At 36.7% G+C, this 26,752-nt stretch overlaps 2 protein-coding genes across 6 annotated transcripts in view; one reads left to right on the top strand and one right to left on the bottom strand.

Annotated features, from left to right (window-relative positions):
• The window catches only part of IL7 (interleukin 7), a 41,800-nt gene extending 30,754 nt beyond the window's left edge, over positions 1-11,046 (top strand). For 2 of the 4 annotated variants that reach the window (XM_066266363.1, XM_066266362.1), the window contains exons 3-6: positions 1,624-1,704; positions 2,765-2,896; positions 7,451-7,504; positions 10,001-11,046. In XM_066266363.1, coding sequence (XP_066122460.1) covers positions 1,624-1,704; positions 2,765-2,896; positions 7,451-7,504; positions 10,001-10,120 — 387 coding nt within the window. In that variant the 3' untranslated portion in view covers positions 10,121-11,046. The remainder of the gene's footprint in view (positions 1-1,623; positions 1,705-2,764; positions 2,897-7,450; positions 7,505-10,000) is intronic. The other 2 variants (XR_010730243.1, XM_066266365.1) reach the window with 2 other exon arrangements.
• Positions 11,047-12,889: 1,843 nt separating this feature from the next.
• ZC2HC1A (zinc finger C2HC-type containing 1A) overlaps positions 12,890-26,752 on the bottom strand; it is a 42,452-nt gene continuing 28,589 nt past the window's right edge. The window contains exons 8-11 of one of the 2 annotated variants that reach the window (XR_010730242.1): positions 20,494-20,601; positions 17,941-18,261; positions 14,349-14,452; positions 12,890-13,227 (exon numbers count right to left, since the gene is read on the bottom strand). Coding sequence is in view for 1 of the 2 variants with exons in the window: in XM_066266361.1 (XP_066122458.1) it covers positions 18,096-18,261; positions 20,494-20,601 (274 nt within the window). In the remaining variant the exon portion in view is untranslated. Of the gene's footprint in view, positions 13,228-14,348; positions 14,453-15,245; positions 18,262-20,493; positions 20,602-26,752 lie in introns of those variants that run through there. The other variant, XM_066266361.1, reaches the window with a different exon arrangement.

Raw genomic sequence — 26,752 nt, 5'->3', positions numbered from 1 at the left:
GGTATAACATTACCTTTCTGTATCTGCCTGAAGTGAGTTTTATGAAATACCAGGAGCAGTGGCTTCACCAGTATGGCTTTTCAAATATTAAGGTGTCATGCAGTTTGTTAAAATGTCCCAAGAGACTGGTACTAATTCTGTGACATGTTTTCATACAATATTTTTAGTAAATTGGAAAATATCAGAGATTAGCCATATATTTCTTTATTTTCTTTTTTAGAAGGCCAGCATAGCAAAATAAATAAATAAAAAAGAAGAATACATGTTTAATCAAAGAGAAATGTATCTAATTTTTTTCTTTTTCTTGGGGTTAAATGGAAGTCAACAACAACAAAAAATGACTTAATAGACAAATATTCACTCGCCACTGCCTTTTCAGGAACGTGGGGAGAGTTATAAAGACTTTATCTGGTTGCACTAGAGATGTCTGCAGTATGACTGGTGGTTGGCACTAACAAATGTGTTTACAAAAACATACTTTCCCAAAGATAAAAGTAATGTAAAATGTCCAGGGCATACAGCATCTGCCCTTTATATCAATGGCACAGGAAACTGGGCTCTGTTTTCTTATCTTTGTTTCCCCATAGAGCTTGGTACAGGACCTTGCACATTTGCCCGTAGTAAGCGTTGAATGGTTAAGTGAATGACTACATGTTCAGACACTAATTCTTGTACATAAAACAGATAGTATATTCTTTTAGGATCAGGATGAACCCAGAAACCACCTATGGGTTTCACAGGTGACAAGAATAATACACTTTCTGAGACACAGAAGAAGATTAGAAGCCCATGACTAAATTCTCCCATTACTCTTACTTCTTATCCTGTTTGGGTTTTTTGTTTTTTTTTGGTTTTTTTTTTGGTGACAACGGACAGGCTAAGACTGAAGTCCTGGATGCTCTGATAGCACAGGCTTGCTGGTCTGCCCGACAGACCTAGTCCAACCCTGTGAATCAAAGAACCTGAATCCCTGGGAAATTCTTCTTCCTATATCCACTAAGTCCTTGATTCAGGCCATCCCCACCTTCAGTACTATATCCCATAGAAAGGAAACATGAGAATGTGTCAGTCTGCCTTCCCACTCCTCTGTTATAACACACACACATACATTCAATGCCATTGTTACTTAGAAAATTTCTACTTCACACATCCCAGACTGCAGAATGGGTTTCTCCTTTATTCTCATTGTCCAGAGGTTTTCCCTTTGTTATAATGTAAATTCTCTTTGTTACTGTTTGATAGTGGCAGGAAATGGGACCAAATAACCTCTTAAATGCATTTCACCTTCAAGATCTCAAAATTTATTTTCTGCATACAGTATAACTATACAGTAGAACTTCTACAATAGGCACTTCTATTTTTCCAGTGAGCCAGATTCTTTCAGTGATTTTTGGGATTAAACAATGGAGTCTGGAGGGAGCTGTGGCTGAGGCTTTGTGTGTATACTTGGTTATTCTTCAGCGACAGAAAACTGTTCTTCACTCCTCCTCACCTAAGCCACGCTCAAGCTGTTTTCCTCAAAATGTACCTCTAACCACCAAGTGTTATAACATTATTTTCATAATTATGACATATGAGAAAAGTCCCCAGTTTAATCATTGAATTTTATATTGTTTATTACAGGAAAAGATAAGAGAAAATGCTAGCAATTGCCCGAATAATGAACATAACTTTTTTAAAAAGCACTCATGTGATGATGATAAGGTAATGATAATTATTTGGAGTTTCTGTCATTCTAAGTTTTCATAGGCGCTTATATTTTTTTCTATGTGTTAGATAATTATATTGATTATATTATCCTTTGGTTCTAACCAGACAATTCCACCGATCTATTAAGTCATACTATGGTCTTCTTTTACACTTTTGTTTTACAAACAGCCTGGTGCTTATGTGATAAACATTGCTTTTATTTTAGCATTTCATTTTTCACTTGTACCATGCTAGAAGAACTGCAAGTTCAAAGTCACATATCTCTTCTGAAATCTTTATACAGTAAACCACTTGTTAGAGTGATTGCTTGCGCGCACACAAACATAACTCGTAGGCATAATTTAGTTGTAGGCATTTAGAAATTTCTTCTTTCAATATTTGCTAATGATCACACCACTGCCACTTCTGGATGGTGTAATAATACACTTTACGAAACTTTCAATAAAACATGGGTGATTTCTTTCCACAGAAATCAGTGTGGTATTCATTAGTCTTTTTTTTTAAACTCATAAGACCTGAGTTAATTTAACCTCATGGCATTTAATCGCATACACCCATAAATTCATTTTTTAAAAATTTCTATAATTACACTAAATGTCTGAAAAACTTGTTTTAGGCAACTATGACCCTTTATTTTTTCCTGTTACCATCTCTTCATCCACAACTCACAAAGGGCAAACACAGTAAGAAAAGCCACAACATACCTGTCATTGTTGCTTCCAGAAGACTTCTCCCTTGGTTATCTTGCTGAAAATGATATAAACTCATTAGGTGCTCACCCACAAGTGATAAGGTGACCCATATATAACAGAGAAAGAGAATTTAAAAAGTCAGCTAATCATTAAGCTCAGTTCTGGGCCCGTCAGGCTGTCACCTAGGAGCTCACCAGTTCGTCTAGTTACTTGTCAGTCATGTGATTAACTGGAACAGAAGGCTGGGTGGAGGTTGGGCATTATTTAGCAATGGGGTTCTGGCTTTAGGATTTTTAGGAAAGCTTATCACTTCTTAATATTTTATTTGAATCACAGCCCTTCTGATTTTTTTTCTGTAATAGGAAGCTATGTTTTTAAAAACTGCTGCTCGCAAGTTGAAGCTATTTTTTGATATGAATATCCATGATGAAAGCAAGCTCCCCTTAAAAGTAATTTCATATGGCACATTACAACTGTTGACCTGCACCAGGAAGGTAAGCTGAGGATCGTTTACTTTGAGCTAAATAAAATATGCACTATTCCTATGATAGCATATTATCATTCTCTAATGCTCCATTATCATAGAATTCTAAGTGCTTATTATAACTTAAAGTTGAAACACATTCACTCACCTCTGAAAGAGTAAAATCTCAGTTTGGCAGGTATCTCTTCATCTCTTCTCAGAGCAAATCAATAGTTCTTTAAACGGGGGTAAAAATGAATGCATACTTCATTGTCCTAGCAACTTTCAAGGAGGCTAGTATAAAAAGTTGGGTGGAGAAAGATAAATTTTTACCTCTAAAACTTAATAATATTCTCCATATATGTATAAATTTATAAAAACTCATAGCTAATAAAACAAGTAATAAATATATTTAACAAATATCTCTCTGTGTTAACACTGGGCATATATATGCCTAACAGTTTTCTATTTTTTGCTTCAATAATTTTGATAAGCATAGAGCTAATTTTTCCTTACTTCTCTGCTAATGGTTGTTAAGCAACAAAACAAAATTTGGAACATATGATCTTGAAACTAGACAAGTTTCTTCATCTATAAGACTGAGGAAAAATATAGTATCTACATTATAAGATAGTAAAGGCTTAAGGCAGAGATCATATAAGGTGCTTAGTATCAAAAAGTTTCAAAAAATGGTGTATTGTTATTATTACTATTACCCCCCATCTAGGAATTTTACTGGCTGCCCCACAAAGCCATAGAAGCTAAAACAGTCAGACTGTGTTTGAGCCCTACTGACAGTGACGATAAAGATGATGAAAGCTGAACCAGTTCCTGTGTCAGATGTCACCTGCAGGACGCAAACCACTCTCCTCAGTGTCCTGGATTTGCCAGGCTTATTTCCCATTCTGTCCCCTCACTTATATTAGTCCCTTAGGTGAATTTCTATTGTTCTCTTTTCTATATATCTGGTCTCTTTTGTTCTCTACATCCTTCAAGGCTAAACTCAAGATTCATGAAGACTTCATAGTCCAGCCTACTAGCTCTTAATCCTTATTCATAGTGATTTCCAACTACTGTCTAATGCAAGAGTGACCAATAGGTTCATGTTGCTATGCATCCAATTGCTTAGTAGTAGCTGTTGGAAAAACTGTGTTGAGAAAGCCTCAAGTAAGGGCTCAAATGAAAAACTGCAGAACAAACTGTGATATCATCTCCTGACCTAGGAAGGGGTAATGGTTGGATAAGCTATATATTCACAGTTCCTTCTATCATGCATTGAGTTTTGCATAGATCACCAGGTTCCAAAATCAACTGTCAAAAAAGAAAACACAAATAATTTCTTCTTGAAATTAAATAAAATTGTTACAAAACAACCAAACCTGCTGCAGTCTACCTTTTTCTTAAAATAATAAGGTGAGTTGTTAAAGATAGTTTGCCACCTTGAATTTTCTTTGAGAGGCATGTCTGCTGCAGGCATTTACTATCGTTTACTTCATTTTGCTTCTGATGGGGAAAGCAAAATAAAATTTATGGTCAGGATTTAACAATTTAATGATAACTTTTAATTTTTGATTAGGATTCTAGTTTGTTCTGTTTCTATACCCTTTCTCCTATATTAGTTTTTCATACCCCATACCACACACAGTGTTGGGTATAACTGCAAAGTTATGGATCCAGGGTTTTCAAAAGACTCACCTGTCTTGCTTCTCCCTTTCCCCTCATGCAGGCATACCTCAGAAACATTGCAGGCGTGCTCCAGACCACCACAGTAAAGCGAGTAACTGCAGTATAGCGAGTCACAGAATTTTGTTTTTTGGTTTCCTTGTGCAAATAAAAGCTATATTGCCCTGGCCGGTTGGCTCAGTGGTAGAGCGTCGGCCTGGCGTGCGGGGACCCGGGTTCGATTCCCGGCCAGGGCACATAGGAGAAGCGCCCATTTGCTTCTCCACCCCTCCCCCTCTCCTTCCTCTCTGTCTCTCTCTTCCCCTCCCGCAGCCAAGGCTCCATTGGAGCAAAGATGGCCCGGGTGCTGGGGATGGCTCCTTGGCCTCTGCCCCAGGCGCTAGAGTGGCTCTGGTTGCGGCAGAGCGACGCCCCGGAGGGGCAGAGCATCGCCCCCTGGTGGGCAGAGCTTCGCCCCTGGTGGGCTTGCCGGGTGGATCCCGGTCGGGCGCATGCGGGAGCCTGACTGTCTCTCCCCGTTTCCAGCTTCAGAAAAATACAAAAAAAAAAAAAAAAAAAAAAAGCTATATTGATGCTATGCTGTAGTCTACGAAATGTGCAATAGCATTATGCATAAACATTTAAAGTATAGTTTATTGCTAAAAACTGCTAACCATCACCTGAGCTTTCAGTGAGTTGTAATTGTTTTGCTGGGGAGGGTCCTGCCTCATGTTGGTGGCTGCTGCTCAGGGTGTGGTTACTGAAGGCTGGGGTGGCTGTGGCACTTTCTTAAAATATGACAACAGTGAAGTTTGTCACATTATGGACTTTTCCTTCCATGAATGATTCCTCTGTTGCATGTGATGTGATTTGATAGCATTTATTCACAGTGGAACTTCTTTCAAAAGTGGAGTTAGTCCTCTCAAATCTTGCTTTATCAACTAAGTTTATGTCATATTCTAAACCCTTTGTTGTCATTTCAACACTCTTCACAGCATCCTCCCCAAGAGCTAGTTCCATTATTTATCCATATGAAGCATCTCATCATGAGTTTGTAGCAATTCAATCACATGTTCAGGCTCCACTTCTAATTCTAGTTCTCTTGCTGTTTCCACATCTGCAGTTGCTTCCTCCACTGAAGTCTGGAACCCTCAGAGTCATCCATGAGGGTTGGAGTCAACTTCTTCCAAGCTCCCATTAATGTTGATATTTTGACCTCTTCCTGTGATTAAGAAATGTTCTTACTGGCATCTAGAATGGTGAATCCTTTCCAGATTTTCAATATATTTTGCCCAGTTCCATCAGAAGAATCACTATCCATGCCATTATCGCCTTTTGACATGCATTTCTTACATAGTAAGACTTCCAAGTTGAAATTACTCCTTGTTCTATGTACTGCAGAATAGACGTTGTTAACAGGTATAAAAACAAGAGTAATCTCATTGTTTAGCTCTGTCAGAGCTCGTGGGTGACCAGGTGCATTGTCAGTGAGCAGAAATATTTCAAAAGGAATCTTTTTCTGAGGAGTAAGTCTCAACAATGGGCTAAAGATAGTCAGCAAACCATGCTGTAAACAGATACACCATCATCTAGGCTCTGTTGTCCATGTGGAGACCACAGGGAACATAGGCTGAGCATAATTCTTACAGGCCCTAGAATTTTCAAATGGAAATTAAGCATTGGCTTCAATGTAAAGTTACTCACTGTCCTTTGAAGCTCTGAAGCCAGGCATTGACTTCTCTGGCTATGAAAGTCCTACATGGCATCTTCTTCCAATATACGGCTATTTCATCTACATTGACAATCTGTTGTTTAGTATGTAGCCACCTTCATTAATTGTCTGCACTAGATCTCTCTGGGTAATCTGCTCTGCTTCTCCTTCAGCACCTGCTGCTTCACCTGGTACTTTCATGTTATGGAGACGCTTCTTTCCTTAAACCTCATGAATTAGCCTCTGCCAGCTTCAGACTTTCTTCTGTGGCCTCCTCGCAGCTCTCAGGCTTCAGAGAAATGAAGAGTTAGGGCATGGCTCATGATTAGGCTTTGGTTTAGGGAATGTTGTGGCTGGTTTATTCTATCTAGACCACTAACCTTTCTCCAGATCAGCAAAAAGGCTGTTGTGCTTTCTTATCATTCGAGTATTCACAAAGGAGCACTTTTAATTTCCTTCAAGGATGTTTCCTTTGCTTTCACAACTTGTTTAACTTTAGTGTAAGGGCCCTAGCTTTCAACCTACCTTGGCTTTCAACATGTCTTCCTCACTAAGCTCAATCATTTCTACTTTTCGACTTAAAGTGAGAGATGGTCAACTCTTCCTTTTACTCAGACACTTTAAGCCATTATAGGGTTATTAGTTGGCCTAAATCAGTATTATTGTGTCTTAGGGAAGAGGGGAGGCCTAAGGAAAGGGAGTGAGACAGAGGAATGGCTGGTCTGGAGCAGTCAGACACTCCCAACATTTATTAAATTCACCCTCCAAACAGTTAAATTCACCATCTTCTCTGGGTGCAGTTCATGACGCCCCAAAACAATTGCAATGATAACATCAAAGATTATTGGTCACAGATCTTCATAACAAATAGAATAATAATGAAGTCTGAAATATTGAGAGAATTACCAAAATGTGATATGAAGCGAACTAATGTTGGAAAAATGGCACCGATAGACTTGCTCAATGCAGGGTTGCCACAAACTTTCAATTTGTCAAAAACACAGTGATCTGGAAAGCACAATAAAATGAGGTATGCCTGTGTTCTATTTCCAAATGAAACTAGGATTCTGCCATACTAACAAGTAACTTAAAGTAGATGCTAAAAAACGATCAGATGCATTGATAGGAATATATGAAAATTAGTAATTACATTAGTGGGAGAAATGATAAAGAATTAATATTGAATGTTGTAAATGTAACTTTGATTTTAAGGACAAAGAAAAAAAGCAACCACCTCCGAGTGAAGCCCAACCTACTAAGAATTTGGTAAGAATAACTGTATAATTTTCTTTGTTAGTTTTTTACTTAATTCCTTAATATTGCTCTTTGAATATTCCTTTTTCTGGTTGGTTTTAAAAATATTCATTATAATGTTAATAAAAGGAGTAATAAGGTACCTCTTAGAAACTGGATCCTTTAAACTGTTTTTTTTTTTAACCCACCATTTTAAAATAAAAGAAGCTAAAGGAAATATCAGAACAAAATTGAAACATTACTTGATAACAGGCAAAAGACATGAACAAACAATATAGGATAAAATAAACTAGAAAACAAGCACATGAAGAAAAAAAGCCATCCTAGTTCATTAGTAAAGAAATACAAATAAATAATGAGAACCCATTGTATATCTACTTTATTAGTATAGGGTATACAAAATATGCTTATATATGTATGTGAATATTCTATATTTACATATCATATTTATATGATTTATATTAAATACTTATACTAGTAAATATTGTACAATATCATACAACAATAAAAATATTATGAATGAACAACTCAGATTAATTAAATGTGATTAAACATTAAAATGATTTAAACATTAACTAGGAAAGGACATGTAAAAATGAACACACCAGTCATAAGTGTGATGGATTCTTCTTTCATGTTTCCGTTATTATTATAATGTCATTTGACCAATAGATACATGGGAACATGCAAAGCCTTTACTCCTCTGAGAGAACCCCAGGACCTAGGAGACGTAGGTCAACCTGAAGCAGCAGAGTAGCAATGAACACATGAGAAACATAAACACATTGAGTGCTTCTAGCTAAAAACACCTGCGTGGTGGACACACAGTGTACACTCAGCTCATGTATCATCGACATGGACTTTTGAAACCTGTATAATCTTACTAACCAATGTCATCCCAACACATTTAATTAAAAAAAGAAAAAGAAGGACCTGAGAACAATGACAAAAAAGAAAATTTGGAAAGAAAAATAAAAAGAGAGCTAACATCTATGTTCTCAGGATTACAGATATAAAATCATGGTTCTTTCTTTTTGTCTTCTTCATGAATGTTCAATCTTGATCTTGGAGGAAAAGTCATGAAATTTGCACATCTGTGTATTTCAAATCTGCTTAGTCACATACAACTGAATTAGAACTTTTAAAATATATCCTGGCACCTTCATTGAAAAGTCTATGAGAAATTTTCCTTCATATTTATCTTTGATATCTGTTGTCTAGTCTTTTCAATGGATTACTTAAAGGTTATGTGTTAATGTTACTAAATACATACCTAACAGAGATCCTAATCTGTGATGCCACTGAAAATGGGACAGCTGAGCTCATGACCCAGTCACTGTAATTCCACTTGACGTTGTGACTGCAGCAGCTCCTTTTGCCCTCTTGGCAGCCCAATTTCCTCATCTGCAGATGGAGGCAAAATCAGCCATTTTGCAAAGTTACGTACATAAAATGGAGTAATGTATGTGAGGCACTGAACCAACACCTGACTAGGACCACTGCCTGATCATTGGTTGTCACCTCAGGGAAGAATTCCCAGGCCCTGTAGTGACTCCACTCCCCAGGGGCTCACAGGAGTCTTGCTGAGTATAAGCAAGGCTACTCTCCTGTGTATCTCTTCCATATGAGGTATCTCTCTTCACTTTCTGTAGGTTGTACAGGTAACATTTTTTTGTGTTTCTGTGACAGAGACAGAGAGGGACAGATAGGGACAGATAAGGACAGACAGACAGGAAGGGAGAGAGATAAGAAGCATCAATTCTTCGTTGCGTCACCTTAGTTGTTCATTGATTGCTTTCTCATATGTGCCTTGACCGGGGGCTAAAGAAGACCAAATAACCCCTTGCTCAAGCCAGCAACCTTAGGTTCAAGCTGGTGATCTGCACTCAAACAGATGAGCCTCCACTCAAGCCAGTGACCTCAGGGTTTCAAACCTGGGTCCTCCGTGTCTCAGTCCGATGCTCTATCCACTGCACCACCATCTGGTCAGGCCAGGTAACACTTTTTAAGATTTTCACCAGGAAGTAAAAATTAGTTCATGAGGCAGGTGTCCTCTGTACTCTAGTGATGACCAGACTGTTGGGGTGGACCTTAGGGCACAAGATTGAAGAGATAGATCCTTAGTGATTATCTTTGCCAAAATCATCAGCATATTTTCACCATTAAATATTACTTCTACTAAAAAATATTTTCCATATTAAAAACCTTAATTGAATAACTTACAAATATTTCTCACAAAAGTTTAAATACCGCTCTTGTCCTACTGTTGTCACCACTTGACATAGCTCTTTAATAAGTTCTATATCTTAAACCACAACAATTTGAATTTTCTACATATCGTCACAACTAGAGTTAGAAATCATTTTAAAAATATCATACAAAATTCTCCTTTTCTATGACACCCAATTTTCAGTAGTGCCTAAGATGAATGGAATTAAAGACTGAGTATGTGAAAATGTGTATTTTTATAAAAATGTGAACTTAAAATTTTTGTATGTATTTCTATAGGGAGAGAAAAAATCTTTAAAGGAACAGAAAAAACTGGATGACATATGTTTCCTAGTGACGCTACTAGACAAGATACAAACTTGTTGGAATAAAATTTTGAGAGGCCCAGAAGAACATTGAAAAACATGGCGTGACAATATAAAAACACAAGAGCTTCAGTTGCATCAAGAATCAATGCACTCATGCAATTTTTCAGGGTGGAATGCCTCCTGGAAGTTACTGAACGCATCCTGGTAAAATGGGTTAGAACAATTGAGAACTGCATACTCTGTTACTAGAAGACAACATAAACAATAGAAACAGAATGCTGCAATCAACAAACTATTTTATATGTATGTGGACATATATCAGCTGGTGTTAATTTTGTGCTGAGTTTTTTAAGACGATCCATATAAGGTATTAGCTGCCGTAATACTTTTTCTAGACCTGTTAAAAAATTTCATAAGAAGATATGTAAAATCTGTGACATATGTAAAGGTTACAAGGGTTGACAATTAACTTTGCTTTATTAACAGAATAACTTTATGGCCTGCTAGGCATCGGTATACTGCAGTGAGCGGGGAAACGGTCATCCTCTGTGCTGGAAACGTTTCCGAGTTGACAGTGAGATACGGATAATGCCCAGGCGACCAAGAGTCATATGTTAAAGCAGCAGCATAAAGGAGGCCAAGATGCTTAAGAGATTTCAAGGCATGTGATTAACCATGAATGTACAGCACACTGCCTCCAGTGAATGACACAGCAAATGTTTCAAAATAAAATAAAGAATAATTTCACAAAATAGAAAGTCACCTGTCCTAGGGATACTGAACCATAGTACCCAGTCTCCTCTGTCATTTATGTGTAATAAAACTTGTCTAAATGAGTTTGCAATTTGGGAAGTATATTTTTAAGAGAATAATATATGTTTGCCTTTTAATTAATGGAATGTGTATATTTAATTTTGACACTATATCTGTATATAAAATATTTTCATACAGTATTACAAACAAATTGCTTACTTTGGATAACATTTCTCCTTTGATAATAAATCATCTATGTATTAACATTGTCAGATTTATTTAATCTCAACATGATTCCCCCTGGCCCCCCCCTTCAAGTTTTATTGGGAAATAATAGATATATCTCATTGTGTAAGGGTTTTATTATTTTTTTTTACTTTTCCAAAGTTAGAAGCAGGGAAGCAGTCAGACAGACTCCTGCATTCGCCGGACCAGGGTCCACCCGGAACATGCCACCGATGCTCTGCCCATCTGGGGCATTGTTCCGTTGCAGCCAGAGCCATTCTAGCACCTGAGGCAGAGGCCATGGAGCCATCCTCAGCACCCAGGCCAACTTTGCTCCAGTGGAGCCTTGGCTGCTCGAGGGGAAGAGAGAGACAGAGAGGAAGGAGAGAGGAGAAGCAGATGGGCTTCTCCTGTGTGTCCTGGCAGGTAATCGAAACAGGACTTCCATATGCTGGGCTGACGCTCTACCACTGAGCCAACCGGCCAGGGCTCATTGTATAAATTTTAAGGCATATGGAGTGATGATTTGATTTGTGTATGTTGGGAATGATTAACACAGTGGGTTTAGCTAACATTCATCTTCTCATATAATGAAAAAAGGAAAAATATTTTCTCCTTATGAGAACTTACAGGATTTACTCTTAACAACTTTCCCGTGCAGCACACAGTGGTGCTGGCTGTATTCCTGTTTTACATCACATACCTAGTGCTTAGTTATCTTATAACTAGAAGTTTATACTGTTTGATCACCTGCCTCCAATTCCCTCCTTCTCTCTGGTAACCAGTCTGATCTCTTTTTCTATGAGCTTTTATTTTTAAATTCCACATATTAGATCATACAGTATTTGTCTTCCTGATTTACTTCACTTAACATAATGTCTTCAAAGTCCATCCATGTTATCACAAATGGTAGGATTTCCTCACTTTTTATGGCTGAGTAATATTCTATTGTGTGTATATATGTATGTATATATATATATATATATCTATATAGGTATACCATAACCAGAGGCGGATTTAACGGTGGGTGCACCGGGTGCGTGCTCTGGGCCCCGACTTCTGAAGGGCTCTGCAAAACCCCAACTTTACACTTTTTTTCTAAGGTAAGGGGCCCAATATTTTCTTCTATGCCTGGGGCCTCAACTGACTTTAATCCGTCTCTGACCATAACTTCATCCATTCCTCCATCAACAGACACTTCGAGTGTTTCCATGCCTTGGCTATTGTGAATAATGCTATGAATATAGGAGTGCGGTTATCTTTTTGACTTACTGTTTCTGTTTCCTATGGATATATTCCTAGAAGTAGAATTGCTGGTTGATATGGTAGTCCTTTTATTAATTTTATGGCAGTCCTGTTTTCCTAGTGGCTGAGTCAAATTATAGTCCCACCAGCAGTACGTGAGGGTTCCCTTTCCTCTACACCCTCACCAGTATTTGATACTTGTCTTTTTGGTGATGGCCATGCTAACAGGCATCAGGTGATATCTCATTGTGGTTTAAATGTGCATTTCCCTGATGACTAGTGACCCAAGACAATTTTTTAATACAAGATTTTTAATACTGCCCCACTATTTGATCTCTTTCACTGAATATATAACCTTTGACACCTTATTACCAACAATGTACACAAGACCAAGAATAGTACCATTAAAGGTGTTCTGCATAAAGATTTTCCCATATTTAAGATCCTTTTCTCAAGAAGTACATATTATAAATAAAATTACTAGGTTATGAGGCATGAATATTTTAAAGGCTTTTAAATTGAATTTAGTCAACTTTTTATTTAAAGAAAAAGTATAATCCATTTTTATTTCCATTATCACTAGATGAGGCCTTTCATCTCCATGCCCAGTGGCAGTTTTCAGCTTTACTGTAATTTAAGATTGCTGATTTGATGAATAAAATCAGCATTTCACTGTTGAGTAGACTCAGCACCCCTGGCAACCTCCTCCTATCCTCAGCCTTATTGCTGCACATTCAAGACCCAAGAGAAACCGAAGTGCTAGGGTGAAGAGGGAAAAGGGCTGGAGTGAAGAGGCACGTGAGGCTAGGCGGAATGGACGGGGCTGTCAGTAACGTGGCCATCAGGACAATTGAAGTCGTCCACATTCTACAACTCGGGGGAACCCACCGCACACGTCCCTCCACGGCCACTTGCCTTTTTCTGCTGTAAGGTCGTGCAGGTAACGCTCACGTGCCCCAGGTTTCCTCCTGAGCCCTGGGACAGGAGGGGAAGGAAACAGAAAATAGGGAACGGTCAGCAGCTTCATTTTCAACACTTCTGCCACCTTTTGTTGGCGCCTTTATAATAAAGAAGAGTTCTATTAAAATAAATCTTCCCTTTCATCCTGTATTGTAATCAGCTTCTCCAAATAAATTGTATCTTTAGGGAAGAAACTGAATTACATCTTATTTCTCTTACTTCTTAACACTTCAGAGAATGAAGACCATATAAAGCATATTTTAAATGTTTATAAATATAAAGCTTTGGTCTAGGCAATGTCACACGCTCATGTCAATGTTAAGTGAGGCTAGATGACTGGGAGAAAAGCCTTATTTTAAAGATTGTAACTGTTGTTCAACTAAGATAGAATGTTGAAGCAATAGAACAGGGAGTATTTGGAAATGTGCATGAGTAATATGTTAGAGATGTATAATTGCTAACAAAATAATAAGAGAGAAATACTAAATATTTCCTTTTGTTCACTGATTGATTTTTACAAAGGCAGGAAAGGAGAGAAAGGGAAGCATTCATTTGTTGTCCCACTTAGTTGTGCGCTAACCGGTCACTTCCCCTATGTGCCTTGACCAGGGATGGAACCCGCAAACTTGGTGTTTCAGGGCGATGCTCAATCTGACTGAACTAAATGGTCAGGGCCAATATTAAGTATTTCTATCAATTATAAGCACACTGGTACCCAAAATGAGCTAGACTAGGTTTCTAAGAAATCAACATATGGATTATAAACTATAAATGAAACAAAAAAGCCTACCTCTTATATATCTCTAATTTGATGTTCATATTCATATTCCCCCTACCCCCTACCCCCCAAAAAAATCCATTCCTATTATGCTGAGGAGCCTATAAAATAATCAGGGGCTGGTAATACTATCCCAAAACACCCCCTAGTGGCGCGGAAAAGCAGTTCACATATACAGTTTTACACAAGCAAAACTATAATCAATGAGTATCCTGACAGTAACACTTAACTGAAAAAAATTTAAATGCGATTAAAAATGAATGTGACAATCACTTAACTTTGTCTTAATAATTCTCCACTGCTCCCTCAATAATCAGTTGGAAAAATCAATCTTTCTTAATACTAAAAATATACTTACGATATAAAACACCTGTACACGGGTTCTCTTTGTAGCTGCGTGCCTCTGCTGTTATGTTCTCATTCTCTGAGCTCCTGCTCATGGTAGCACTGTTCACTTTCAGCCTAGGGAAAAGTGAGTATAAATAAAGCATGTCTAATCTGATATTATCACTAGAGGGTAACTCTTGTTTAAAATTTTAAACATGATCTCTAAATCATTAAGTATTCATTACAAATGAATACTTTTTGCCATTAAATTGTTACCTAATTAGAAACACCCATCAAGTTTCTTATCAACCTTGAGTTCACTAATGTTTTCCGTTTTGTTTTTGAGAGAGAGGCAGGGAGAGAGACCGGAACATCAAGCTACTTCTGTATGTTGATCGTGGAATCGAACTGGCAACCTCTGTGCTCCAGAATGCACTCCAATGGAGCTATCTGGCCAGGGCTTAATATATATTTTTTAGACAGAGAAGGGATAAGGAACATGGAAAGGAAGCATTCATTTGTGTTGCTGTGTGTGCCCAGACCCGGGATCCAACCCTCAACCTTGTCCTTTTGGGATGACACTTTTAACCAACTGAGCTAACTGGCCAGGGCCCAATAATTTTCCAATTGCTTAATCTTATTCACTATGAAGAGAATGTCTTCTATGCCTTAAGAATATGTGAAAAAAACATTTATTTAAACATTTTGAGGTAAAAGCAACTACTTAAATAAAATAGTAATAATTTCTTTGAGAGCTGATGTTACAAAAATACTGCCAATGAAAAGTTACTCTCATTAAAAAAAAAAAGAGAAAAAGCTGTCTTTTGACTTGAAACATTTTCTTTATATTTCAGTATGTTCCTGTCTTTATATCTGTCTCTGGGTAAAAGACATCAGTGAAAACCAACTAGCAAATTTTTGCCTTATGTCTTTATTGAAGGTTCAAAAATGAAAACTTATTTGTAATAAAAAACATACAGTGAACAGGAGACAATAGTCATGAAAATCTTGTTTTTTTCAAGCTAATAACTTTCAGAATAGTATGTAAGCGATTTTTACATTTTAATTTTAGCTTACAACCTTTAAAATTCTACCACACTGGCAAATACTTGCGAAAATAAATAAAAATAAATGATGAATTGATATAGGAAAATTTAACTATTGCAGAACAAATCAATGTGAGAAAGATATATGCAATATAAAAAATGCATTCAAATACATTGTCATAACACACTTCATAATTCATGAATATATTCCACCTACTGTTTATAAGTATCTCTGTGCTCTGGGGTTGAATATCTTATGAATTTATTTTCCATGTAGTACATTATAATATTTACTTGCTACTATAAAATTCAGTGCAAAACAAACGTGTACTACTTTATTTGGGCTCATTTATCTATTTTTTCCTTGGGCAGACAAAAAATTATGTAGTTCCATGTGATTTCACTCATATGTGGAATCTAGTGAACAAAACAAATAAAATTGAAACCGATTCAAAGATAGAGAAAACAGACTGACAGCTGTCAGAGGGGAAGGGGGTTGCGAGGCTGGGTGAGAAAGGTGAAGGGGTTACACACACACAAAGAAAGAAATCTCATAGACACAGACAACAGCATGGTGATTCTGGGTGGGTAAGGCGGGGTGGGGGATAAATAAGAGGACATGGGGGGATAAATGGTGATGGGAGACTTGACTTGTGGTGAACACGATACAATATACAGATGATGGATTATGAACTATACATCTGCAACCTATATAATTTTATTAACCAATGTCACCCTAATAAATTGAATTAAAAAACACCTGAAAGAAAACAGAGCTCAGTTCTAGATAAAACAAGAGTTCAAGTTCTTCATATGATTTATAACAATCAGGACAGATGAACATAAATTACTGAAGCGGAAATCTAATTGTTTGTTATCCTCTTATTCTAGCAGATGGACTCTTTCTTTGTTGACCAATATGATTAAATAAAGACAACCAGAAACAAATGAATAAAACATCAGGACAGAATGTAAGTAAGATGTCAATTCCCAATACATTAAGTTCATCTATCCCTTGCCTGAATGAAAAACAAAAAGCAAAAAACAATGAATAAAATTATAAAGTATAAGCATAAATGACTTTCAAAAAAATTATAATCCACAAATTTCTATATTGATCCTTATAGTTGAACAGAATCATAAAAAAGGAGCTAGAAATTGCCTATAAAATATTTGTGTGTACCTTTATAATACAATCAAAATTGTTAGATTTGATTGAACAGAATACTTCTGAATCACTGGACATGGCTACACAAGCCAAGAGATTTACTACTAAATGCTATGTTAGAGAGTGACAATGATTCAATGCTGTGTTTTAGCCAAAGTTAGAGTATAATTAAATTCTTGTGAATGTCAGGTGTACATTAAAGCAGTGCATTTTCACTGGCTTTTTCTTGTGATGTGAATGGTGTTTCAACATGAAAAACTAAAAGAAAATATAAGTAGGAAAAATTAGGTATTCTCTTAACCTACTCATAACTACATCTAATTAAACTTCAAAGGACTAAAATTTGAATACTTTTACTTGCATGCTTTCCACTAATAATTATTTACCAAAACTTTGTATTTATTAGGTGAGGTGGTATGTTTTAAAATCCATCAAAGTAATTTCTTCTACATTCAGGTAAACAGAAATAAACATGAACAATTTTTAAAAAAAAATTCTTGCATCTGATAGTAAATATTTTCAATTTTGCAGAAATAAAGTAGTAAATTAAAACTAATTGTTAGAGCCTGACCTGTGGTGGCGCAGTGGATAAAGCGTCGACCTAGAAACACTGAGGTCGCCGGTTCAAAACCCTGGGCTTGCCTGGTCAAGGCACATATGGGAGTTGATGCTTCCTGCTCCTCCCTCCCCCTTCTCTCTCTCTCTCTCACTCTCTCTCCTCTCTAAAAATTAATAAAAAAAAAAAATTTTAAAAAAAACAAACAAAAAAACTACTTGTTAGATGTGAGGTTATGAAAAAGAAGGACGCAAAATTTGAAGATGCAATTGGAAGTGAAAAGAATATACTTTCAACTACCACATGCAGGTCAAACATTCAGTTAGAGCCACAATAAGATACATTGGTATTTTCAGCCTTGTTTCTCTGAAAAGAAAATTGCATAATTATATTTTTAGAGAATGAGTAAAAATATTTAAATTATATCATGAATCATACACCAAGTAAAGTGTTAACACAGAAGTTATTTTTCTTTTAAAAAATATTTATAAAAATTGCTGAAGAGCACTACAGAGAAATGACCTGACCTAACTAATTGTAACTAAAAATAATCTCTTCAGTTCAAAAATTATAAGCATCCCATCCTACTATCTAAAAATAGGCACCAATAATAAAATGTTTATTCTGAATTTCTGTTCAATGTAATGATCATCTAAAGATTGAAGGGCTAAGCACTAGAGTGTGAGGGTTTGTGGAAATACACTTAATGTGTTCTAACAGCGAAAGAAGAGTAAGACCTACAATGATTCCACTGAAATTATTTTCTGACAGATATGCGAATATTTCCTTGAATGGCAAAGTTTGGGGAATCAGGTATTTATTATATACAGCATATGTATACATATATACACACCCATGCACACATATTATGTGGCCAAAGGATTATGCTCCAAAAATTGCTGAAAAAAGTGTCACAATTTTCACACAAAATAACTAGAGGAAGTGCACTAGCTGGAAGCAGCAAATCATAAAATTCCAGACTTCGCTCTTTTCCATTTGGGATACTGTTCACAGAATCATTCTTCGAATGCCACATTCACAGCAGAACTTGGCCCATTCTACAGGGTATTTAGTCCCACACTCATGGCAGAACTTTGGTAAGTGTGCAGGTGAAGTTCCTTCTAGGCTCTTAATGTTTCCACCGTTGAGTGAAGACAGACAGTCACCATCTGACCTGGAGAAGTACAGAAAAAAGTTCTCAGTTGTTTCAACCTCTGGAAAGCTCGGAAATTGCTTATGCAGCATGACTACCAGCTTGCTGCTTCCCATGTTCATGTTCTTCCAGTTCAGATAACACTGAAATTTAAATGTTGTCTTGGCATCGTATTTGTCCCTAAGTAATGTCTTAAATCTATCTCTTTTTCAGTGTCTAATTTATCATTTAAACCATCTTTTGAATCTCTATTTTTTCCCCTTATGTTGAGTTCTGTTTGGTTCTTCTGCACAGATGAAATCTTTCAGTGATAGTATATTGTCATTGTTAATGATTTCAATTTCCTCCCTACTTCTTTACATGCTTCAAGCAGACTCATTTTAGGCATCAATGTTTGATTGTCTCATTATCTTTAGTAATGGGCGCTTGTGGGTTTTGTTGTTGTGCTCGCTGGTAATTGGCTGCTAGCTTCTTTGTATAGTTTGGAACTGCCTTGTGTGTCCTGTCAGTCTGGACTGTGAACTCACGTCTGCTTACCTGTGAGCACCAGAAAGCTTGGGAAAGTGCATTTCATACCAGATAATTTGCTTTTCCTTTTACAAGCTCTAAGGAAGCTACTAAAGCAAACTATGTTCTTTTACTGTTAGGAATTTCTTAGAATGTGCAGATACTGCTCGTTCAAACCCTAAACTCATGTGAAGGTAAGCCTATAGTTACGAAAAAGCAGAAGGAACTCTCCATTTCTGAGCCATGATGAGACAGACAAGTTTCCTTGGGGCCTTCTCTTCCCGGTTAGTGAAATGCATTTTTCCTACGTAATCTATCCTCTCACTGAGAGATAACCCTGAGTATCAAAGAAAAGGGTTAACAAAACTTCCTCCTTCTCTACAGACACATCTGACCTTGGGAAAACTTCCTGATAGCTTAATGAAAATCTCATAAAGGTGGACGGAATGCCAGTGGTGTCCCAGCCAGTGCTTACACGTCGTCCACTGACACTGGACCGATCATCGGCTCAAGACAACCCGGACGCTAGAGATGAGACTGGTACAGGAGATACTGTTCCCGGGGGGACACGGAGTTTCTAAGTGAACTGTGCCTACACCCATGTGTGAGACCTGAGCTGTCACTTGGAAACTAGCTCCATGACTGCTGCAAGGGTTCCCACGAGAGAGAAACACATGAAGCTGCCTTGCTGTCGTTCCATGTTTCCTGTAATCGATTCTAATGCCAAGTGTAACACACTGAACCGTACATAGTTCTGCCTGAGCCCAAGATGCCCCGGGTGGGTATTCCGGGAGAACTGGCTAGAGAAGAGGCACACAGGGAGGGGGCGGAAGGCTACTTTACCGCCCCACTTTGTGCAGGTCAAGAAATCAACTCCTCCTACCTATGTACCTACCACGGGAATCCAAGCCTCTAAGTAATGACCATCAGTCAAAGCCTCAGTGGCGCTAGTGTCACAGTTAGTTCACCAATCTGACCTCTATCTTCCTTCATACTTTTGTCTCTTACTTTTCTGAGAGACAAGCACTTCAGAAAAGTGCTCTTATGGTACCTTTATGCACCTTGCCTTAAAACTTTCTGGAACATTTTGTAGAATAACTTCACTCCATTTTTCACAATTACCTTTTAATTCTCATTTTTTCCTTTTTCTATTATTCTTTCATTTTAAAATAAGTATTGTACTTCACTGTATATCATGAATCTATGGCTCTTGCCTTAACACTTTCTGAATAAGTTGGGATGTATGTAAAACTTATCTATACTTGGGACAATTCAGTATATGCTTCAAACCAGAGTGCATGTCAAAGTTATACAAATATTGTGACAGATTAGAAAGGGCAGAACATGAGTAATCACAGCCTCAGTGGGGAGTTTAGCTGTATTACAACATTGCTGAAAATGACAATAGGGATGGTTTAAAGAGTCTGTTACACAACTTGGAGAGGTAGAAACGACCATGTTGCAGTTACAAATGAAGACATAAGAAACAAAAATCAATCCAGTGGAACCAAACAAACTGTCCTTGAGTATTTACTACAGTAATTCTAACTAAAAAGTAAAGGGCAATATTATTTATGTCCAAACTATTTCTTTAGTGTACAAGTTAAATAAATGCCAAATTAAATATGGAAAGAAAAGTTCAGATTTTCTACCAAAGCATGATGCATTATTTTTGTATATGGTCCTTAGAAAACTACATATGGTCATTTTTATTTTGGTTATTAAAATGTCAGAACTTGAATATACCTGGCTATGTAGCTTTCACCATATGTTTTTCTTTTGCTCGTATGGACCCCTGAGGCAGGATTTCGTGCCAAACTAGGTGGGGTGGAATTTCGAGGTTTGATGTTAGTTCTAGAGAGAAAGAGGTAGATTGTAAAAATATTGAATAATAATCATTCATTTCTCAAATTATTATTTGCATGATTAAAAAAATAATAGAAGCTGTAGAGAGATAAAAGATTAAAATCCAAATAATTAATTTAAAACTGAAACCAATAGTAGTTAACACTAAAGATGAACCAAAGCATTTTGCATTTACTAACATTATCTTGATGGTATATGAAATCAATTAAAACATGGATATATGCTTTACATTAAATGTTTAAGTTAATCATTCTAAAAACCTCAAGTTTTTTGAAGTTTAAAATCAACAGTTCCCTCAAAATAAAGATGTGGTTTGTTAAATGCCTAAAAATAACTGTTAAATAATATGTTCAGCACATGAAATGTGGTAAAAAATAATTAGCTAACCACTTTGAACATTAGCTAGCCACTTTAAAGAATATTTATTTATGGAAGTGTGTTGTCCGAAACATCAACTCAAATAAATAAGTTAATAAAAATTTCCCTTTAAAGACTTAATTTCACTCACTACACAATCAGGGCTAGGTAGTCGGAAGGTTTGGGTTGGGACATCACTGATCCAGTCTGAGACTTCATGAGTCAAAAGAAAACTAGCAAGTTGTATGACAGTTAATGGTGAGAGTATAGGCTCTGAGATGCAAAAGAATCTGTATTCTGACCCCACCTGCTACTGAGCAGCTTTGTGATAGTGGTGAATCTCTCTGAGAGCAAGTTCCCTCATTTATCAAATGTAGCCATCCTCGCTTATTTTATAGGAAGTGACAGATATAAACTGCAATTTATGTGAACATTTAGTAACGCTGCTGCTGATAATACTATTATTATTACTCTGGCTATTATTACTACTACATTTCACATTCATATAATAGTGCTTACTATATTTAGTATAGCTACATTTCTAATTGCCTTCATATACAAACTTGTTTAACCCTCATAATAATCCTATAAAGTTAGTAGAATCAATAACTCTGTTTTACAAATATGGCAACTGAGGCAAAAAGTGGTTAAGTGACTTACCAAGGTGACACAGCCAGTATGTTGCTGAACCAGTGGTTAGATATTCAAAAAATATTAGTTCCCTCCCCTCTTTAGAGATTTATTCAAATCTTTACATTTTGGAGATAACCAATGTTATGCTCAATAAATTTCCTTTGGATCAAAAATTCTTAAACATTGGCTAAAATTCTTGTCTTATATGGCAAAGTTGGAAGGAATTTCCTAAAATTTCAAATAGTGACCTTATAATAATGTAGGTAATACATTTACTATTTTTCAAATATCACTATATGCCGGATATGTAATACTCTTTAATCCTCACTAACATCTCTGAAGATATTATTCCCATTTTAAAGTTGAAGAAACTCATATTCAAGAAATGAACTAATTTGCAAAGCTATTACATGGCCAGAGTACTTGAATTTGAATTTAGGTGGGTCATATTACAAATATTATGTGTAATATGCAATACTGTCATTCAAAGAGAGGCCACTTTAAATAGTTAAAGAATTTTTATACTTTGCCAAACATCGCCTTTCACCCCAGAGCGTGGACGAGGCCTGGGGGGGGGGGGGGGGGCTCCAGCGGCCATCACCCAGGAGGCGTATCTACTCTGTGCGTAGAGAGCCCTCTGGGATGCTGCAGGGCTGCGACTGCGCCTTTTTAGGAATTCAATCTCTAAAAAATCATTGCCAATGAGTGGCAATTCCTCTATTCAAAGTTGTAAGAAAAACAGGAAGGACATTTTTTATTTACTTTTCGGTTCTAACGTCAAGTCTTGTTAGAAATCCTATCTCTTTCAAAAGAAAAAAAAGGAAAAAAAAGCCCTATCACTTTTATATAATATATACATGAGATATACAGATAGTACCAATATACCCATGCATATACACACACACAATTTACCATATCAATAATTTAAAGTTGTTTAATTTAAAATAAAAATATTAGAAAAAAGTAAGATTATAAAACAATAGCTGCCATTATTAAGTACTAATCACATTTTTTTTTTTCTGAAGCTGGAAACAGGGAGAGACAGACAGACAGACTCCCGCATGCGCCAGACCGGGATCCACCCGGCACGCCCACCAGGGGCGAAGCTCTGCCCACCAGGGGGCGATGCTCTGCCCCTCCGAGGCGTCGCTCTGCTGTGACCAGAGCCACTCTAGCGCCTGGGGCAGAGGCCAAGGAGCCATCCCCAGCGCCCGGGCCATCTTTGCTCCAATGGAGCCTCGGCTGCGGGAGGGGAAGAGAGAGACAGAGAGGAAGGGGGGGGTGGAGAAGGAGAAGCAAATGGGCGCTTCTCCTATGTGCCCTGGCCGGGAATCGAACCCGGGTCCCCCACACGCCAGGTCGACGCTCTACCACTGAGCCAACCGGCCAGGGCCTAATCACATATTTTTAGTAACAGCTTCTAAAAGGCAGAACCTGAATGTTAAAAATCATTATTAGAGATTGGGAAGAACTGTTTTGGTCTAATCTGCCCACTCTGCATAGTTGAAGCAGTAATGAAAGGCTGGAGTTAGAACTACACTTAATCTAGCTGACCACTAGTTTGTGGTTCTTTGAGATCTGCTTCAAAACCTACAGATGGCAGGAGTAGTTCAAAGAAGATGGCTCAGGGCACACAACTTCCTCCCAGGATTTATCATTCACTACTTAAAAATAACTCATAGTTGCTGGCTGCTAATATCTTCAAGACTCCTCCCATCTTTATTTTATTGTAAATCTAGTTAAATTTATTACTTTTAATACATGGCTAAGAGACTGTTGTATAGTAGACCTTGGTTTAAGAGTTACCCAAGTAAACTCTAATAATATTTTTCAACTTTAATAAGTTGAAAAGGCCCTAATTTCATCATTTTAAAATGGAATGCTAGACTTGTACTGGAGCCCACACTAGGAAACCTGGAAGACCTATGTGGAAGAGTTCCAAAATGACTTTCCTCCCCTGTTTTAGGTGGAATTTATAACCATTAACAAAAAGACCAAGGCTCCCCATATTAAATGTCTTCTAACATAATTTTTTCTTCCTTTTTTATAACAAGATTATCTAGCAATATATAATATAAATAATATTCCTTATACTTTTTTTCAAAAATATTACCCCTAAATAAGAACTTCTTAAAAATAACAATTATTGAAGGTGACTGCTATTTCAGCCCTCTAAAAATTAAAATTTAATGGAATAAAATGTATGCTCTAAAATTAGTTTTAGGACAATAGAAATGGTCAGCAAAAATCCAAGTGTTTTAAGTCTTAGAAAATTATTTAGCATTTCTTGCCTTAAAAATTATTAAAATAAGATTCTTAAGTATAGGAATGTACAAGTTTATAGTATTCCAGTATATAAAGCTTTTAAGGAAATATCTAAGAAAAGATGAACCAAACTGAGTTATAAATACTTACTTGTAAATGGGTAATAACTCATGTCTTTTGATGGCACTGTCTGATTTTGTGTCACTGTCATACAACCTTTGCACATGTCTTCCAGTTCGAAGTGGAGGGCCTAACTTGTCCATCTTACTATTAAAATATATAAAGGTGTATCCATAAGGAGATTGCTATGTTTGTTCTTCACATTTTTTAAAAAAGATATTATTCTGGTTCATCAGAAATCATCCCCCAAGTTCTTAATTATCTTTTTTAAAATGCCTTCATTAAATATGTTAAATATCATTTGTAAAATGTTTGAGATTAAATTTGGTTTATTTGTGAAAAATTACTGGAAAAGTTACCAGTTTGGAATTCAAACCAACAAATCAAAATTTTCTTGACTTGTTTAATAATTATCAAAACATTATTGTTCCAACTGCTATCTTAACAAAATGTATCAGTGTATCTGGATTTGGAATAAGGAATAAAGATTTTATTTTCTTTCTCAGAAAAAAAGTTACAAAAATTAAAATTTAGAAGAGTAAAAACTAATGTCAAAAAGAATCTTCACAACAGTTCATACACTGTCCATTATTAGATGTAAAAATTCTGACTATGCAGGCCACCTTGCCAGTTTTGAAGTAAAGCCACATATGTGCATAGCAGGACAATGAAATCAATGAAGACACTGAAGAGATCAGCTGGTTCAAGTGAAGTTTGTGAAGCTAGATGTGACCTGAAAGTTGTCATTCCAGTAAATAAGACAGCTCTGTTGCTGCCTCTCAGGGAGCTCCTAAACAATCTCATTTTTCCTTTCCAGAATTCATAGAATCTTCTCTTTTTTTCTTCTTTTATTATTTTATTTTACTTTATTATTTCCCCTGTATTTTAAAATTCCAAATATAAAACAAGAAATCAACTACTGTATTTTTCGCTCCATAAGATGCAGTTTTCCCCTCAAAAGTGGAGGGGAAAATGCCCGTGCATCTTATGGAGCGAAAAATACGGTAATAAAAATACGGTAATGTTTTATATCTTTACCCAATTTTACTTTCTAAAAGAGAATGACTCTTAAAAATTTACCTAGAGAGAAGTACAAAAAAGATCCTATTTGAACGAACACATCTGGTGACTGTAAAGAATCACATGTAACAATGTGACGTGGCCATGCCGAAAGTATTATATAAAGGCTCTCCATCTAGAGGATAGCAGGAGGATTGCTGGTTTATGGTATTCCATTGTTTTACATCAACCAAATAATGAATTATATATACTATCAACCAATATTCATTCATAGCAGGGTACTAGAAAAATTAAATTATGAAATTAGGAGAACTACCTTCAATGTCTACTGATTAACTCCCCGTGGCTTGTTAACTTTAAAAGTACAGGCAGGTAGCCTCCTGGTTTTAAATGAGATAAGTTCTGTAGGTTTGTTCTTATGTTGAATTTGTACATAAGTTGGAATTACCTATTAAATGCAACTTAGACAGATGTTTGTCTTAACATAGTATTTCTGTTTACCTTTCTGTACATATGAATACTTAAATATTTTCAGGCCTGCATAACATGTCTCGTTCATAACCCGGGGCTGCCTATATACTCTTTTAAGACATGCTCATCTGCTCGTTCATGCTTCTGTGTCTCACTGACTACCCACCTGGGGCCCTTGCTATGTGTCAGGCACTGTGGTACATTCTGGAGATATACTGTGTTAGATGAGAGACTGAGTGCTTGTTCCTACGGAGGTTTGTGTCTAAAAAGAATCTGTTCATTTTTCTAGATTTTAAGGGTCTCTGAGGAGGGACATATTTCTTCCATTGCTTTGTTCTTTTAGTATCCCTATACATAGCAGGTATCTTGTTGTAAGGTTGGTATTAATGCTTTGCAGGTGGTGATAATTACATTTCTTAAAATATTTCAGTTTTAAAAAATGCCCTCATTAAACATATATTAAATATAATTTTTAAAATGTTTGAGATTAAATTTGATGGTTTATTTGTGAAAGATTACTGGAAAAGTTACTGGTTTGGAATTTAAACTAACAAATCAATTTTCTTAAATTGTTTAACAATTATCAAAACATTATTGTTCCAACTGCTATCATAACAAAATGTATCTGGTTTTGGAATAAGGAACAAAAAATTTTAATTTCTTTCTCAGAAAAAAAGTTAAAAAATTTAAATTTAGAAAAATGTAAACTTTACCTTAAGACAGAGTCCTTAATATAAGAACTACTCAGATCTTACATATGATATAACAAAGTTCGACTACAGGAAGGAGATGTGTACGTGTGTGTGTGTGTGTGTGTATATATATATATACATATATATATACATATATATATATGTGTATATATATATATGTATATATTCCACATATGAGAGGATTGCCAGTATTTTCAGATTTGAAAACCTAATTGAAAGGCAGGTTCCAATGATTTATCATGCCATACACCTGTGCCTTAAATTCAACTCAATTGGCCCTGGCCGGTTGGTTCAGTGGTAGAGCGTCGGCCTGGCGTGCAGAGGTCCTGGGTTCGATTCCTGGCCAGGGCACACAGGAGTAGCGCCCATCTGCTTCTCCACCCCTCCCCCTCTCCTTCCTCTCTGTCTCTTCCCCTCCCACAGCGAGGCTCCATTGGAGCAAAGATGGCCCGGGCGCTGGGGATGGCTCCTTGGCCTCTGCCCCAGGCGCTAGAGTGGCTCTGGTCGCAACAGAGCAACGCCCCAGAGGGGTAGAGCATCGCCCCCTGGTGGGCGTGCCA

Source organism: Saccopteryx bilineata, chromosome 3 (genome assembly GCF_036850765.1).
Source record: "Saccopteryx bilineata isolate mSacBil1 chromosome 3, mSacBil1_pri_phased_curated, whole genome shotgun sequence".
Lineage (NCBI taxonomy): Eukaryota > Metazoa > Chordata > Mammalia > Chiroptera > Emballonuridae > Saccopteryx > Saccopteryx bilineata.
This window is presented reverse-complemented; position numbering and strand designations above follow the sequence as displayed.